This window comes from Entelurus aequoreus, linkage group LG20, assembly GCF_033978785.1.
Source record: "Entelurus aequoreus isolate RoL-2023_Sb linkage group LG20, RoL_Eaeq_v1.1, whole genome shotgun sequence".
Taxonomy (NCBI): Eukaryota; Metazoa; Chordata; class Actinopteri; order Syngnathiformes; family Syngnathidae; genus Entelurus; species Entelurus aequoreus.
In genome coordinates, this window is record NC_084750.1 from 36,997,360 (window position 1) to 37,015,184 (window position 17,825).

At 36.8% G+C, this 17,825-nt stretch overlaps 3 protein-coding genes across 3 annotated transcripts in view; 2 read left to right on the forward strand and 1 right to left on the reverse strand.

Moving 5' to 3' along the window:
* Positions 1–2,715, forward strand: part of LOC133636239 (heterogeneous nuclear ribonucleoprotein R-like) — a 29,144-nt gene extending 26,429 nt beyond the window's left edge. The window contains exons 13-15 of the mRNA XM_062030041.1: positions 1,082–1,115; positions 1,214–1,276; positions 1,980–2,715. The gene's annotated coding sequence lies outside the window, so the exon portion shown is untranslated. The remainder of the gene's footprint in view (positions 1–1,081; positions 1,116–1,213; positions 1,277–1,979) is intronic.
* A 5,121-nt stretch (positions 2,716–7,836) lies between these two features.
* On the forward strand, positions 7,837–15,383 carry dnajc8 (DnaJ (Hsp40) homolog, subfamily C, member 8). The gene is made up of 9 exons (XM_062030042.1): positions 7,837–7,986; positions 8,389–8,490; positions 8,582–8,638; positions 11,436–11,502; positions 11,583–11,677; positions 11,763–11,834; positions 14,786–14,877; positions 14,947–15,022; positions 15,085–15,383. Exons 1-9 carry the CDS (start codon positions 7,918–7,920, stop codon positions 15,202–15,204), a joined length of 750 nt encoding a protein of 249 aa, XP_061886026.1. The 5' UTR covers positions 7,837–7,917; the 3' UTR covers positions 15,205–15,383.
* On the reverse strand, positions 14,879–17,460 carry si:ch211-81a5.8 (uncharacterized protein LOC560648 homolog). The gene is made up of 4 exons (XM_062030043.1): positions 17,312–17,460; positions 16,982–17,237; positions 15,714–15,801; positions 14,879–15,632 (listed from the first exon to the last, which is right to left on the reverse strand). The coding sequence occupies exons 2-4, from the start codon at positions 17,194–17,196 to the stop codon at positions 15,483–15,485; spliced, it is 453 nt and encodes a 150-aa protein (XP_061886027.1). The 5' UTR covers positions 17,197–17,237; positions 17,312–17,460; the 3' UTR covers positions 14,879–15,482.
* Positions 17,461–17,825: the final 365 nt, after the last annotated feature.

Sequence of the window (17,825 nt, forward strand, 5' to 3'; positions counted from 1 at the left end):
TAGGAGTAATAGTTAACGAAGATGTACGGCACTCACGTTTTTCGCTTTCTGGAACTGTCCCCCAAAACTAGTTGAATAGCCCTGCAGTTATTTACTGAAAAAGTGGCGCCCATGTTTAATTTCACATCCCCACAATTGTAAGTAATTACTGTTAGAATATGAGGTTCATAAGGCACCAATACATTTGGTTGAATATACTCCAGGAGTTGCCGCTAAAAGTAACACGTTGGTTAGCACATAGTTTGTTTATATGTTTTTTTTATTTGGTTGTACCATGAGAAAGGTAGATGTTTGATGGCCACCTATCTAGTTGAGTTAAGTTGGAAAAGCACACATAGAGGAGGACAATAGGTAAACTAGCTACTGTGCCACAGCTTCCTGCATTGCAGAACCTGCATGTTTATGAGCAAGCAAACTCGGAAAGGGCTAGTGAGCTCTTGGTAGCTTGTGAACGACGGGTGAGAGACCCTTGATATAAATGAGCAAAGAAACAGCCAACACATGGGATTCTTAAGGGACTTAAAACGGCATGCTTTTAGTGAAAATCCAATTATATGAAAACTGGGGTACCACTGTATATGCCAAGCTGTCCAAACAAAACATCCACATTTGTGTTATAGTTGACAATGCATCTAATTATTAATAATGATTATATTTCAGTTGAACAATATGTGGCGATCCAGTAATAAATAAGATGTGTGTTGAAAAAGGCCCCCCTTGGACACCTCTGCCTTACAAGATGCTGCATTCACTGTCGCGCCCGAAATTAATAGATATACATGTTAACTAAATTGAATGTTTTTGTGGGTGAAATTGGCTTATGTTGGAAACAATGGCTGTAGCACACATGGTGATTGTACTCTGCTGCCACAAGATGAGAGTAAGTGGCTCTGCTCAAGGTAAACCACGCAGGTAAGCTTCTTAAGTGTGGAGCCAGAGGTTTTTCACATGGATTTGTTTGGTTGTCTTTTTTAATTTACATATATATTTTATATAATAATCAACCATATGGTGCCCAATGCCTCTAACATCAGACATTGTGTCTTTATCTTGTCTATATGTTGCTTCTTGTCCCCTGTAGAAGCAGTACTTCCCTAAGACACATGGACTGATGGGTAAGATGTCACTTTGAAAGTGCTTCTTTTTTTTTCTTTTTTTTTTACCTTTTAATGTCAATTGAAAATAGTAAACATGCCTATTTCCCCCTTTGTAGATGAAGCCTCCACGAGCTGCAGGGAATCCTTCACAGTCCACAACATGCAACTAAAGGGGACAAGTAAGTAAGATTTGTGGTGTAATGCAAGGTTTTGTTTTGTCAAATCCATGTTTTAACCCAGTGGTTCTCAAATGGGGGTACGCGTACCCCTGGGGGTACTTGAAGGTATGCCAAGGGGTACGTGAGATTTTTTTTAAATGTCTGTCAAAAAGAACTGTGAAAAGAAATGCAACAATGCAATATTCAGTGTTGACAGCTAGATTTTTTGTGGACATGTGCCATAAATATTGATGTAAAGATTTCTTTTTTTGTGAAGAAATGTTTAGAATTAAGTTCATGAATCCAGATGGATCTCTATTACAATCCCCAAAGAGGGCACTTTAAGTTAATGATTACTTCTATGTGTAGAAATCTTTATTTATAATTGAATCACTTGTTTATTTTTCAACAAGTTTTGTTATTTTTATATCTTTTTTTCCAAATAGTTCAAGAAAGACCACAACAAATGAGCAATATTTTGCACTGTTATACAATTTAATAAATCAGAAACGGATGACATAGTGCTGTATTTTACTTTATCTCTTTTTTTCAACCAAAAATGCTTTGCTCTGATTAGGGGGTACTTGAATTAAAAAAAATGTTCACAGGGGGTACATCACTGAAAAAAAGGTTGAGAACCACTGTTTTAACCAAAGTAAGGTTGTTGTTTTTTGTTCCTTTGACATCATTGTAATATTTCCTGATGTATGTTTACCATATACAGAGCCATAGGAGGCAGATGGTGTGAGATGACCACAAGCTTCATTCAAGCAGCTTTTCAGTCACATCCTGAAGAGTGCAATCATCTGATAAGACTTTTATAGTTGTTTTGGTTTTTTTACATATTTGTCTGCTTTTTAATACTTGTCATCAATAATTCTACTAGTACACGAGTCATGTTATGTAATCGTTATCACAGATGTCAATTTGTTCCATGGTCCTAATTCAAAGATAGATTATTCGATGGCTCACTCATGAATAAATAAATGAGGGTTGTCATAAATTATGGAAATTGAAAAATATATAAAGATGGAATGCATCCGGGTGTGGTAGACCACATGTTAGTATGTTAAGTGAAGTGAATTATATTTATATAGCGCTTTTTCTCTAGTGACTCGAAGCGCTTTACATAGTGAAACCCAATATCTAAGTTACATTTAAACCAGTGTGGGTGGCACTGGGAGAAGGTGGGTAAAGTGTCTTGCCCAAGGACACAACGGCAGTGACTAGGATGGCGGAAGCTGGGATCAAACCTGGAACCCTCAAGTTGCTGGCACGGCCACTCTTACTAACCGAGCTATACCGCCCCTAAACCTTATGTCATTTTTAAGCAGATTACGTCACGAACTAGCACATTCACTAACATTGCTGTGGTTTAGTTTTTTTGTATGTGTACGTTTTATGTCGCTTTTATAATATGTTGTGTTTTTAAGCTATGTACGACGCCATTTTTTTTTTTTTTACTAAAAATTAAAAATGTGCACTTAGTACGCATGTGGATGATAAACTCAAACTAGTGCGCAGTAATGGACCCTCAAAACTCGCCATCTTGTCTAAGTAGTAAGGAAGGACTAACTTGAAATAATGGCGGCTGGAAAGAAGGAAGCACGCAGGAAGTGGTTTAAAAATGCGATCGTCATTTCCGGTGAGTGAGTAAGACTGATCGATTTGGGACAGCGCGACACTAACCTTTATTTTTGAGTGTACTGACTATCTTCTTCTTTTTTACCGAAGTGTACTTTTTTTCGTCGTTTTGTCATAATTCCGACCATAATGACATGATTTGAATGAAAAGTACGCAGGCATTACGTACTGAATGTCTGTAAAAAGCAAGTTATTGTTCTAAAGTGTATTAACGTCAATAAAATATATGGTTGACTACACTAAAATGATTGTTTTTTTCTGAAAATGACACATTCTTTAACATGCATTTGCTCTAACAGCAGTGTTGTACGGTGGCCTGGAAGTGCCAAACATGATGAGAGATGAAAACAAAATAAACTTTCCAATTTCAGAAAACCAATTAACCATTTAGAATTTTATAACCCGAAAATGGAATGTCCCAAGTTACAGATTGACAGATAACCAGCCAATCATTTTGTTCAAGTCTGTGGAGCGCCGCATGAGGAAGTTACGACTCGGCGGATGTGGACGAAGTAATTACTTCATTTAGCCCTTACTTTTCCGGTTCATTAAGTTGTTTCGGCTTTTGTGTTTGTTTTCTAAAATTGTGAAGTGCTTAGTTTTTTGTTGGATTTTTTTTTAAATTGTAAACTGTTTTTTTTTTTCTTTCTAAAACTATAATATTTTTATTTTTTCCGGTATATTCTTCTTCTTTTTTTTTTTTAATATAAACCTTTATTTATAAATTTCAACATTTACAAACAGTTGAAAATGATAATCAAAGTACAAAACAGCGCCAGGGGGTTGTAAATGCAAAGTAACTAAAATAGAATGCAAAAAAAAAAAGATATATATATATAGTAAACAAAGTGCAAAGCCATAGGCTCACTCAATCTCAGTAAATAACTTAAATTTGGAACACAGCATCATCGTTTTCACAGCTTTTTGGTTGTTCGAGGTAGAGTGTTTTAATGTAGAGTTCTAAATCTTTTTATAAAGGCACAAAAAAACAGGTCGGGTATTAAGAAACTTACATTTATGAATATAAAACTCAGCCAATAGTATAATGAGGTTGCAAAGGTAAAATTCCTTTTCAAAATGTTTTCCATACAGTGTAAATCCAAATAGCACCTCTTTAGAACAAAGCCCAACAACATTCCTTGTCATGAATATTGTCCAGACTATAAGATGTTTCGTCATTTATTTTGTTTTCTGTATTTGTAATTTTGTTTTATGAAATGTTAGTGTTTTGCACTTCCGGGTCACCGTACTGTTGCAAAGAAAGCTGTCACTGGCAAAACAGCGCCCTCACCTGGCAACAAACAGGTAGAGTGAGACCATTCAAAATAGTAGTGCAGAATGTATCTTGTTTGTGTTTGCTGAAAGCCAATTCGCCCGCCATGGTAGTAGTTTTGCAATTATATATATTTTTTTATTGAACGACAAACATATATCTGCAATGTACATACAAGTCTAGGCCCTTTCAACAAATTCTACACATCCATCAGGTTGAGAAAATTATGACAGTAACAAAACGTGTCAAGGAAAGAAAATAAAAGCAAATACAAATAGTGTTAAAATAATAAATAATATGATAAAATACAAAATTCAAAAAGACAAAAAAAGGGCTAATTTAAATCACTTTAAATGTTTTCAATAAAGATATCAATTTAAGGGCTTTTGCATTTTTACCATTGATTGATTGATTGAGACTTTTATTAGTAGATTGCACAGTACAGTACATATTCCGTACAATTGACCACTAAATGGTAACACCCGTTAATCAATTCATTTTCCAAGATGTAATTGATCATTTGAAACCATTAAGCCAATTTGAAAATGAACGTTTTACTTTCAGAAATCGACATTTATTTATAAAAAAAAATTGCTTGCAGCATAATGTTGACAAAACATTCCTGTTACCATCCATCCATCCATTTTCCTCCGCTGATCCGAGGTCAAGTCGCGGGGGCAGCAGCCCAAGCAGATAAGCCCATTATAAATATGCCAAAATCATTTCTAAACATGCCAAATTTGATCTCTTCAATTGTGAATGGCAACAACCTCCACACCCTTGTCTCTCAGCCAATTTCTGATCTCCCAAAACTCATGTACAATCTCACATTCCACAAACAGATGATTGACATCCTCTAACAGCTCCACAGATATAACAGCCGTCAACCTCCATGTTAAATTTTAGTTTCGAAAAAATCCTTCGAAGGGTATATATTCCATTAATCATTTTAAATTGTATTTCTTTAATTTTGGGAATAATTGGTATGTAATATATATTGTCCTTATTTTCCTTAGCTCAACTTTTGTAAACTCCTTTATGATATATTATCTATTAATATATATTAAATTATTTCACTAAAACTAACCCTCATATATTTTGTTGGAACATTTTTCATCACAGAAATGAGCATCTACAATATCAAGGTGTTGTGTTTGAATATAAAACATATTAAGGTCACCATTAGTAGGTTTGCATTTATTCATCATACATGTGGAGATAATATGTCATTTCATTTTTTTTTTTCATTTGTATTTATCTCCCTCATTGATGTGCATCTTTGATCGATAGACAATTATACCTCAATTATTCAATTATACATTTACACACCAATGCCTGAGAAGGAGCAGGATGAAGAAAAATCTTATATTTTCCTGCCCCTTCAACATAACACGTAGTCTTACTTAATGGATATCATATAAACCAACAATTATATCCAAATATAATGAAAACAAACAAAAAACACAACAAGTGCAAAAACTTCATGAAGTACAAACCGAACAAAACAAAAAAAGTAATATACACCTCACGGGATGATACAAAACAAATACAAAACCAGGCAAAAAATAAGTAAAATAATAAATATAAAGCAAAATGTAAACACTTGTAGCTGTCCATATGATTTTATTGTTCTGTCTTTATATATTTTTTTCAATTGGAATATATTTTTACAATCTTTTATCTCATTGTAAAGAGAATTCCATAGTTGAACCCCCACCACTGATATACACATTTGTTTTAAAGTAGTCCTTGAATAATGATGTTGGAAATGACCTTTTCTTCTATGCTCTTCATTCTCACAAGTGATGACAAATTTGCTGGTAATGTGTTACTTTTAGCCTTAAACATGACACATAATGTCTGTAACTTTACTAGCTCCTGTAATTTCAATAAAGCAGAATTAATAAATAATGTGTTAGTGAGTTCTAAGTAATCTACTTTATGAATAATCCTTAGGTTGTGAGTTCAAACCCCGGCCGAGTCATACCAAAGACTATAAAAATGGGACCGATTACCTCCCTGCTTGGCACTCAGCATTAAGGGTTGGAATTGGGGGTTAAATCACCAAATTGATTCCCGGGCGCGGCCACCGCTGCTGCTCACTGCTCCCCTCACCTCCCAGGGGGTGATCAAGGGTGATGGGTCAAATGCAGAGAATAATTTCGCCACACCTAGTGTGTGTGTGACAATCATTGGCACTTTAACTTTAACTTGTAGCTATTTTCTGTAGTTGATACAATGCCTTTATGTTACTCTTATATGTGTTCCCCCACACTTCCACACAGTAGCTCAGGGGTGTCCAAACTTTTTCCACTGAGGGCCGCACACTGAAAAATCAAAGCAAGCGGGGGCCATTTTGATATTTTTTATTTTAAAAACCAATACAATATATGTATAAAAAAGATACATTTAGGCCTCCACTCAGACTTGATCCCGGGGACCCCAAAAGGTTTTGGTCCAAAAAATATTACAAATGTGTTATTATTTAGTATTATTATTATTATTATTATTATTCAAGGTTTAAATCAACCTTAGGTCTATCTGTCAATATAACGCTTTTAAAGATTTAAGTTGTATGCCATTTTTGTCAAGGAAAACCGCGTTTTTTTATGGAAAAAAGCACAAAATATGCAATATTTTCCCCGAACAGAATTTTAAAGTGGAATATTTGAGATTATATAATAATTGGAGTCTTAAAAAGGTCAATAACTCATAACAACATTGATTTTAATTCATTATTTTTTTGAGCAATGACACTTAAAAAAAAAAAAAAAAGTCCCACTAAAATTATTGGGGATCCAAAAGGTCACTGCTCAGTAAAGTTTAAAAAAATAAATCCAACATTTTTTAAAACTTTTACCACAATAGTCTCAAGATCAACTTCAGATCTATCCGTCAATTATAAGTTTTATTGGTGTTTATGTTTTTTGTTTGTTCTTTTTAGGCCCTTCTTTTTTAAAAAAACTTTGTTTTTTAAATGGCAACCAAAAAATATGCAACATTTTCCCCAAAAAAATATCTCAAAGTGTAATATTTAATGTGAAGTAAATGGAGCCATAATAATAATTCATAATGAAATTGATTTTGATTCATTATTATTTTTTAAAGGAAGAAACAGCCTGCATGGCAGCTTTGTGTTATTAGAGTAAATAATGCAACATTTTCTTGTTACATTTTACCTGTTTGCTCTTTTATACCACTTTTTATGTTTTTTACCTCATATTTTTAGAATGTGCCGTGGGGCAGTTAAAAAATTACCTGCGGGCCGCACTTTGGACACCCCTGCAGTAGCTGATATATGGCAATATAAGTGCACAATACAATATACGCATTGCCCTATAATAGAACACATATTTTACCTTATTTAATATAAAAATACTCTTAGACATCTTTTTCCGTATATATACAATATATACATATAATACAAATACGACAATTATCGTACGTCTGGCAACGTTGTTTTTGAGTACTCTCTTCCTCTACGCGCACGGCTAAACGAGCCGTAGTCGCCCTCTAGCGTTTCGGAGACACACAGCAAGTAGCAAATGCACGTTAACGCATAAACGTCTACAAATTTAGACACCGAACATTTTTTGGGGGGGTAACCCGGTGGTTTTAGTGCACGTCAATGCACGGAATGATTATTTTAAAGTGGCTAAAAATTCAAAGAGGAAAAGTGAAAGGTAAATATGGCGTCAACTGCGTGGTCACGTGCTCGCCTACGTCACACGTTTTGGGTGTTAAGATGGCGGTGCCCGCTGGAGAGACTTCTCAGACAGGATCTGATGAATTATTTCAACACTTTTACACGGAGGTGCGGGGAAATCAAGCCGTGTTTTTTATATTCGGTGTCTTTTCTACTGTTTAGCTGTTTTGTTGGCGAGTGCGGGCCCGCCAGGCCTCGCTTAGACGTGAGCAACAGCTAACGACAAGCTAACATGGCAAACGTCGAGTGACTAGTGATATATTTCCACACCACGACTAACTCAAACTACGTCATTGTTAGTAATAGTTGCTTAAACATTGTCGTTGTTTGTCTTGTCAGTACGAGGACACGCTGAGTAACAATGTTTGACCATGTTCGATCGATGTCATCACGTTCCACAACAAGACCCCGCCACTTAGCGTCGATTCTTCGCTAAATAATCCTTTTTTTTTTTTTTTCTTTTTTACTTCATTCCTTAGCGCTTTATTGTCCAAAACATGTGTTCGACAGGTGAAGCAGATCGAGAAAAGAGACTCCGTGTTAACCTCCAAGCAGCAAATAGATCGACTGCTCAGGCCTGGCTCGTCCTACTTCAATCTCAACCCCTTCGAGGTAAACCCGTGCTGTTGACAAATGCATCATCGTTCAAAAATGTGTTCCAAACTAACCTGTGTGTTGTTGTTGTTGTTGTTTACATGTTTAGGTGCTGCAAGTTGACCCAGATGCAACAGATGTTGAGCTAAAGAAAAGGTTCCGGGCGGTAAGCAAAACCGTAGGGGGGAAACTGGGTCATTTTATTCACCCATCCATCCATTTTCTACCGCTTGTCCCTTTTGGGGTTGCGGGGGGTACTGAAGCCTATCTCAGCTGCATTCGGACGGAAGGCGGGGTGCACCCTGGACAAGTCGCCACCTCATCGCAGGGCCAACACAGATAGACAGACAACATTCACACTCACATTCACACACTAGGGACCATTTAGTTCATTCATTTTTTTATTTATCTCCTTCATTGATGTGCATCTTTGATCGATAGACAATTAAACCTCAGCAACTAAACACACATTTACACACCAATGCCTGAGAAGGAACATAATGAAGAAAATCTTATATTTTCCTGCCCCCTTCAACATAATACGTAGTCTTACTTAATTGATAGCATACAAACCATACCATACCAGCTTTATTTATAAAGCCCTTTAAAAGCAACCAGAGTTGAAGAACAAAGGGCGGTACACCACAAAGAAATAGAGGCAAAGGACAGACTAAAAAATGGGGCGGCGTGGCGAAGTTGGTAGAGTGGCCGTGCCAGCAATCGGAGGGTTGCTGGTTACTGGGGTTCGTCGCATTTTTGGGGGAAATTTATTTGATAAAACCCAACACCAAGAATAGACATTTGAAAGGCAATTTAAAATAAATAAAGAATAGTGAACAACAGGCTGAATAAGTGTACGTTATATGACGCATAAATAACCAACTGAGAACGTGCCTGGTATGTTAACGTAACATATTATGGTAAGAGTCATTCAAATAACTATAACATATAGAACATGCTATACGTTTACCAAACAATCTGTCACTCCTAATCACTAAATCCCATGAAATCTTATACATCTAGTCTCGTACGTGAATGAGCTAAATAATATTATTTGATATTTTACGGTAATGTGTTAATAATTTCACATATAAGTCTCTCCTGAGTATAAGTCGCACCCCCGGCCAAACTATGAAAAAAACTGCGACTTATAGTCCAAAAAATACGGCAATCCTTTATGTTGGTTTGAGATATATATACTGTATATATATACACATACTTACACACACACAGTACAGGCCAAAAGTTTGGACACACCTCATTCAATGCGTTTTCTTTATTTTCATGACTATTTACATTGTAGATTGTCACCGAAGGCATCAAAACTATGAATGAACACATGTGGAGTTATGTACTTAACAAAAAAAGGTGAAATAACTGAAAACATGTTTTATATTCTAGTTTCTTCAAAATAGCCACCCTTTGCTCTGATTACTGCTTTGCACACTCTTGGCATTTGCTTCAAGAGGTAGTCACCTGAAATGGTTTTCACTTCACAGGTGTCATAGTTTTGATGCCTTCAGTGACTATCTACAAGGTAAATAGTCATGAAAATAAAAAAAAAACCTCATTGAAATGAGAAGGTGTGTCCAAACTTTTGGCCTGTACTGTACTATGTGTGTACACAAACACACATAGGGTCTTCAAAGTTTGCACTTTTTATAAAATAGGGATTTTTGTCAAAGCCAAAACCAATTATTTATGTTAACATTGTTTTTTATGGGGAACTCTGCGTCACTATTTGCGAACCATGTTCAAAAACCAATTATGTTTGTAAATCAGGGTTCCACTGTATATAAAGTTAAAGTACCAATGATTGTCACACACACACACACACACTAGGTGTGGTGAAATTTGTCCTCTGCATTTGACCCATCCCCTTGATCACCCCCTGGGAGGTGAGGGGAGCAGTGGGCAGCAGCGGTGCCGCGCCCGGGAATCATTTTTGGTGATTTAACCCCCAATTCTAACCCTTGATGCTGAGTGCCAAGCAGGGAGGTAATGGGTCCCATTTTTTTAGTCTTTGGCCGGGGTTTGAACTCACAACCTACCGATCTCAAGGTGGACACTCTAACCACTAGGCCACTGAGTTACTGTATTTTACAATGAATAATGGGTTCCAGCCTCGACAAAATTCCATAATTTAGTTAATGTTTGTACACTTTGAACAAAATATAAAGTGATATACAATGCTGCATATCAAACAAACATAACAAGGTGATGGATCAACCATACTGCAACAATATTAAACATTTAAAAAGTAGAAATCCACTTTACAATGACTGCAGATAAAGGACAAGGAAGGAGCAAACCGGGGGAGGGGTGGAGCCGTGTCTGCATGTTTGTACTTTGGAAGAGCCAGGGGCCGTCCTGAAAAGAGAGAAGAAATATTGAGATATCAATACTGTGATATAAGTCTGCTATGGCAAAAAAAAAAAGACCGGTCTCCTCACAATTAAAACTTGATGTGGTTACTTCCTGTGCTGTGGTCATGCTTGTGATCACCATCCTCATACGTGACTTTTTTCTTCTTTTTAAAAACTCCACAGCGATTCACGTCTTCTTTTCACACTGGTCTGTTGCGTTTTTGGGACTCTTGTTGAGTTGGCAAAATGCACAAAACTTGTCAAAAGGCAAACCGTCAAAGAAAAGGCACACGTGGTGCTGGAGTGTTGAGACCTAACTCTTCCTGTGCAGCAAGTCGACAATGTTTGACCCCGCTTTCTTGCCTGCAGGCACATGAATGAAGTGTTCGTCCACAAAGACATGAGGCATATTCGGCTTGATCTAAATTAAATAAGTTTGCATACAGAGGGGTTTGTAAATCGGGGTTCCACTGTACTTGGTATCGGATGGATACCAAAATGTGCAATATCGCCCACACCATCAAAGCAGTAAATTGTGTGTAGTACTTGATGACGATGTGACATTTTGTCTTTACATCTCCCAAATCTTCTCTGCAGTTATCCATTTTGGTCCATCCAGACAAAAATCAGGATGACCCAGACCGAGCACAGCTAGCTTTTGAAGGTATACATGTGGCCCTTATCGGTGCGAATCACCTGCTGTCATTTTGAATGCCTTTTTTTTTTTTTCTCTGTCCATTCTAGCGGTCGACAAGGCATACAAAAACCTTCAGGAGCCAGAACAGAAGAAGAGGGCTTTAGATGTGATCCAGGCGGGAAGGGAATATGTGGAGCACATGGTGAGTGACCACCTGGGGGGGTTATTTGGCGCTTGTGAGGATTTGGCAATGTTCTGATTTAATTTTTTTTTTCTACTCGCCACAGATAAAAGAGAAAAAGAAGCAGTTAAAGAAGGATGGAAAACCTCAAATCGTGGAGGAGGAAGACCCAGAATGTGTAAGTACAAGTCAGAAGAATTGCAGTACCAAAGTCCTACTTGCGGCCCACTGAATGAACGTCAAGATAGTTTGAATTTGAATTATTTTATATTAATTATTTGAATCGAGAGGCTATTCCAGCTGCATTCGGGTGGAAGGCAGGGTACACCCTGGACAAGTCGCCACCTCATCGCAGGGCCAACACAGATAGACAGACAACATTAAACAGAAGACATCTGGAGCTTCATTCATAGTTTCGTTAAGCGCAAAAATTATGACAAAGTGGTGAAGCTGTATTTTCATTTGCACTTAAATTTTAACGACAGTTTATTTAAGAAACATATGTATTTATTATATACCGTATTTTTCGGACTATAAGTCGCTGTTTTTTTCATAGTTTGGCCGGGGGTGCGACTTATACTCGGGAGCGACTTGTGTGAAATTATTAACACATTACCGTAAAATATCAAATAATATTATTTAGCTCATTCATGTAAGAGACTAGACGTATAAGATTTCATGGGATTTAGCGATTAGGAGTGACATATTGTTTGGTAAACGTATAGCATGTTCTATATGTTATAGTTATTTGAATGACTCTTACCATAATATGTTACGTTAACATACCAGGCACGTTCTCAGTTGGTTATTTATGCGTCATATAACGTACACTTATTCAGCCTGTTGTTCACTTTTCTTTATTTATTTTAAATTGCCTTTCAAATGTCTATTCATGGTGTTGGGTTTTATCAAATAAATTTCCCCAAAAAATGCGACTTATACTCAAGTGCAACTTATATATGTTTTTTTCCTTCTTTATTATGCATTTTCGGCCGGTGGGACTTATATTCCGAAAAATACGGTAATTAGAATTTATTTAGTTTAGCACTGTGTAATTAAATACATTTACATTTATTTTTCATCAGTTTTTATTATTCCCTCCTTCTGCAGTATAGTTGATTAGCATTTATTTTTGTAATCAGCCTGATCTAAACCTTGATGGTTTTTGTAATTAACACAGTGTTTCATATCATTTGAAAAGGTTTATCCTGTTAAACTAAAGTATATGATTCAAATCAGGAGCAAGATGACTTATTCAGTGTTAATATCTAAGTGTAAAAATTGGGCCTCGAGGTCAAAAAGGTTAGGAACCCCTGGGATAAAGTGTACATTCCTTTGAACTTTTTGTCTGTAAAATATATCAACACACACTGTTTAATAGCATTTCTGTAATCTACTAACAACATTTAATGATGAATATCTATAAAATAAAATTCTTATTAAATGACAGAAAAATAACCACAATTGTGCAGCGTGGGGTTCTTTTCGTTAGCTGTAAGCTGACCCGCAACAAAGAAACATGCACACATTACACGCTGTTAATGACATTGTTTGGCTGCATGTGAACCACATTATTGTGCAACGACCCTGACCGGTGCCGTTTGTGTGGTGTTGGAGTTGTCCAACTGTTTGTGTGGCTGTGAACGCATCTTTGGCTGCCGAGTCTAGTGTGTGTTGACGTTACAGCCGACAGTAATTGCTTGGTCATCTTAAAAATGTCTTAGCAGACGTTACAGTAATTGACGAACAGTTTCTTGTTTAATCTGTGTGACTGTTTGTTGTCAACTGTCACTCAGCGGTGCATCGCGAGTGGTTTAGTAGATTAGAATAAATCTTTTAGGTTGGTTGTATTACATGCACAGTTGATTTGCTGTGTGGAGCTTGACAGGTGTGCAGCTTAGAGGGAACATAGTGTGTGTGCGTGCGTGTGTGTGTATACACCAGGGGTCCCCAACCTTTTTGAAACCAAGAGCTACTTCTTGGGTACTGATTAATGCGAAGGGCTACCAGTTTGATACACACTTAAATGAATTGCCAGAAATAGCCAATTTGCTCAATTTACCTTTAACTTTGTTATTATTAATAATTAATGATATTTATCTTTGTGGAAACACTGATCATCTTAATGATTTCTCACAATAAATATACATAGAAACAGATAAATATCAATATGCAACACTTTATTTTTATATTTTCTCTAAGTGCACATTTTTCAAATTGAACATTTTCAAATGATCACTTCTAAGACAGTCTTGTGAAATCACAATATCCCATTTTAACTAGCTAGCCAGTAACATTTTTTAACAAATCATGCATTACTTTGCACCATGTTTGTACAAATAATAACTCATGTAAAATACAAAAGTCAACTTTCAAATTTTTAAATAAATCATGTCACACTTTGAACTGGACACCAAATCTGTTACCTGTTTCTTTGTCAGTTAGTGAAGACCAAGTCTTTAAAATATTTTCTTGGATTTTCAAATTCTATTTGAGTTTTGTCTCTCTTAGAATTAAAAATGTTGAGCAAAGCGAGACCAGCTTGCTAGTAAATAAATAACGTTTAAAAAATAGAGGCAGCTCACTGGTAAGTGCTGCTATTTGAGCTATTTTTAGAACAGGCCAGCGGGCTACTCATCTGGTCCTTACGGGCTACCTGGTGCCCGCGGGCACCGCGTTGGTGACCCCTGGTATACACACACAGAAGCCAATTTCTGTCATGGGTGATCATACTCGGCAGCATAAACCCTGATTGAAACACCACCCTCTCTAGTGTGTGTAAATGATTTTAGGGGGTTTTCACAAATATGAATGTGTACTCCTGGGAAAAATATAGGAAAAAAAAACACTCTCCAAAAAACTTAAAACAAAAATAAAGAGGCGCACAGCAAAAAGTGTACTTAAAGAAAAAGCAAGGCCAGTCCTTCTAAAGATGTTCATATAAAATGTGTAGGCGCTACAAAACACAGACCGGTTTTGACAATGCTTGCTTGCTTTTTATATATTGCTTGGAAATAGCCCCATGAGAATAGTACTTTTTTGACCCTTCCTCTTAAAGGAATCAAATTATTGGTCCAAATTCCAACCCTAGTCCCGAAGAGGAAGTGAAGTGGGCTTTTTTTCTACCAGTTTAGGCAAGCAGTGTATAAACAGACCATGAAGCTGTTTGCTGAACTTGCCATCAAGAGGAAGGAAAGGGAAGCAAAAGATATGCATGAAAGGTAAGTGACAAATTGTTTTATTCTATAAACAAAAAAACATCCGTTTTCACAACTGATTCCGTACTTCAGGAAAAGAGCGAGAGAGGAAGAAATTGAAACGGCAGAGAAAGCAAAGCGAGACAGGGAATGGCAGAAAAACTTTGAGGTATTATCACCTTTAGTCGTTATTTGTGCATTCTGTTAAAAAAAAAAAAAATTACTTTACAGGAAACGCGGGATGGCCGTGTGGACAGTTGGAGGAACTTCCAGGCTAAAGGAAAGAGCAAGGAGAAAAAGAACAGGTCTTTCTTAAAGCCCCCCAAAGTAAAGATGGAGCAAAGAGAATGATAGAACAATGGGACTCGATTAATTTAAAACCTTGTTTTCCAGACTGTATCCCTTCCAATTATGATTAACATCCTAAATACCTGCCTCATGTCATTAAGTAGTGCATCTTCCTCATGTTAGCACGCACGGTTGGTGATCCATTTTTTTTATACATAAAATAAAAGTTGGTCTCAAAGCCATCTCCTCGTGTGGCGTCGTCAAATTGTTTTAATCAGGAGGCTGGTTTTCTTTCAAATAAGAACACTACGCCACGTGCAAAAAGGAGGTCCTTCTCGTGCTCACATAACTTTGCACTGATCTCCTCCGCCTCCAGAAGCAGGAGTTCCATTCACGGCTCCCAGCACTCCATTCAGACTGAGACCCTGGAAGGCTCCAAAGAGAGAATCATCCTTTTTCGTTGCTCCTGCTCTTCTAGTCGTGGTGTTCTTCTGCATGTGGGAGAAAAGATGTGGAATACTGGATACATTTTTTTTTTTTTTCATTGTTGAAATTTCAAAAAAGTGACGTACCCTTGCCAGGCAATGATGGCTCCGGAAGTGTGTTTTTCTGACGCACCTTTCAGCGTTCTTCTTAGCCAGTAAAGCTTGCTGTCTTTTCCTGGAGACAAACAGCACGTGGCAAAGCAGATTAGCTAAGGCTTAAATGTCTGCACTTGATCCAAGTGAACAAACGAGGGCGGTTAGAATACATAATGTTGGATAAAGAGCACATTCAAATCCTTTTTATGGAATCAAAATGACTCAAACTTAATGATTTGGTGCAGCTGCATACAGCGAAAAATTTGTACAAAGCAAACTAACCTGCTACTTAATCTACAACAATTATGTTCAATAAAAGGGAAAAATCTAATTTAAAACATTTGTATGTACGTACAACACTTGAGACATTTAGTATATCAGTGTGTGGAATTAAATTATGGAATGAATTAAGCAAAATAATTAATATGCTGATATGAATGAATGAATTGATTTGAAGACCTAAAGAAAACTGCTATATTTAGAATTTACTATAGAATGTCAATTGTGTTACAAGACAGGAAGTGAACATGTGTTAGAAATGAATATGCAGTGGAAAAGGGGTAGGATTAAATAAGCCTTGCTTCTTCCAACTCCTTTTTGGACATGTAAATTTGCACGTTATTATTTATTACATTGTAAATGTATGCATTTTCAAAATAGATACCATAACCAAACCTCTAGTCTGGCACGACACACCGCAACTTTAAATTGTAATTTGCATAAGGATTCAAAATACTGTCACATGTCAAAATGAATTGTAACATGCAGATTATATGCAAAAGAACAACCTCGTCGTTAGAAAACACCAAATTGTGCGAAAAGTACTAAAAACTTTTACCAATTGGAACTGTACGTTATAAAGTTTGAAAAAGGCCAAAAATAAGGAGATTGGATGAACCAAAAAAAAAAGCACAAACACCGAATTTCCATAACTTGTATTTTGTATGTTACATTAAGACGTTAATGGTAATAATCCTTATGAAAAAAAACTCAGCTTGACATTTTTTGTGCACAAAACTAATTTAAACTGAAGAAAAGACCAAGCATTCAAAATCACTGAAACGGTGAAATCTATTGAGTGGCTAAAATGTTCACCATTAGGAAAAAATATGTCGTGTACGGCAAAAAGCCCTTTAAATATCCTTTTAATGGCCATCTTTTTGTGAGCAGACATTTCACCTCCCATTGCATAATCTTTACGGTTATGATTAAGAATTCCTCACATTGACGATTGATTAAATCGATTATGTTCGACTGACCTCTCTCGCTTCAGTTCGGCCTGATACGCTCGCAGCCAAGAGTCCGGGACTTTTTGGCTGCTGCAGGGCAGACTTCTCCTCCTGCTGATGCTAGTCCTGCGCGTGAAGCTGCTCCTGCGGCCTTTAGCTCCTGTTTTTGGGGGGCTACTCTTGTCCAACACGCATGTGCTCCTCAGATGTTTGAAGGGGGCGCCCAGTGACAGGATAGAATCCATTCCGGGATGCGGGCGTTGCTTTTTGAAAGCACGGTGTAACTCTGCGTAGGAAGAAGAAAAAACGTTAAAATAATATTAAATAAAAGCATGCAAGGGGCTATGTCACAAAACACACCTGCAACTGTTGATTAGCTTCTAGTGTGTGTGTGTGTGTCCTCTAAATGATGTCACCTGTGTGCTCCTTAAAGTGGATTAGCTCGAGACTCAAGGCTTGCTTATCCCTTTAAATAAAAATACACCTACAGCAGACAAACAGCTGCTTGTCTACCCAGGAAGTGAGTCAAACGCTCCTTATATCAGGTGTGTTTTTATTGAGGGCCACATCGCCACTACAGGTGCCCTCAGAGGGCCACTTGCAGCAGTAAATATTTATGAATTTAAATGTATATTAGCCTTGTATCACAATTTGCATAGGCAGTAGTGATTATTACAAAAAAGACTGATGGATGCCTTGCTTTGAAATCAATGACAAGTTGATGTATTTATTTTTGACAATCTTGGAATATGTTTTTGCATGCACAGATAATATTAAAAGTTTTGAAAATATGCACTAAGAGTGGTCAAAAAATCGATTCACATCCAATTTGTGATTTTCACTTGATAAAAAAATAAATATAAAAAATGTTTTT

Bases quoted from the DNA above. Each gene is read 5' to 3' on its own strand.
- si:ch211-81a5.8 (XM_062030043.1), bottom strand. From the start codon at position 17,196: ATGGATTCTATCCTGTCACTGGGCGCCCCCTTCAAACATCTGAGGAGC. The intron at 15,802-16,981 runs GTCAGTCGAACA...GTTTGTCTCCAG, and splicing joins GCCGAACTGAAGCGAGAGAG to GAAAAGACAGCAAGCTTTAC. The intron at 15,633-15,713 runs GTACGTCACTTT...TCCCACATGCAG, and splicing joins GCCATCATTGCCTGGCAAGG to AAGAACACCACGACTAGAAG.
- dnajc8 (XM_062030042.1), top strand. From the start codon at position 7,918: ATGGCGGTGCCCGCTGGAGAGACTTCTCAGACAGGATCTGATGAATTA. The intron at 8,491-8,581 runs GTAAACCCGTGC...TTACATGTTTAG, and splicing joins TCAATCTCAACCCCTTCGAG to GTGCTGCAAGTTGACCCAGA. The intron at 8,639-11,435 runs GTAAGCAAAACC...TCTTCTCTGCAG, and splicing joins TAAAGAAAAGGTTCCGGGCG to TTATCCATTTTGGTCCATCC.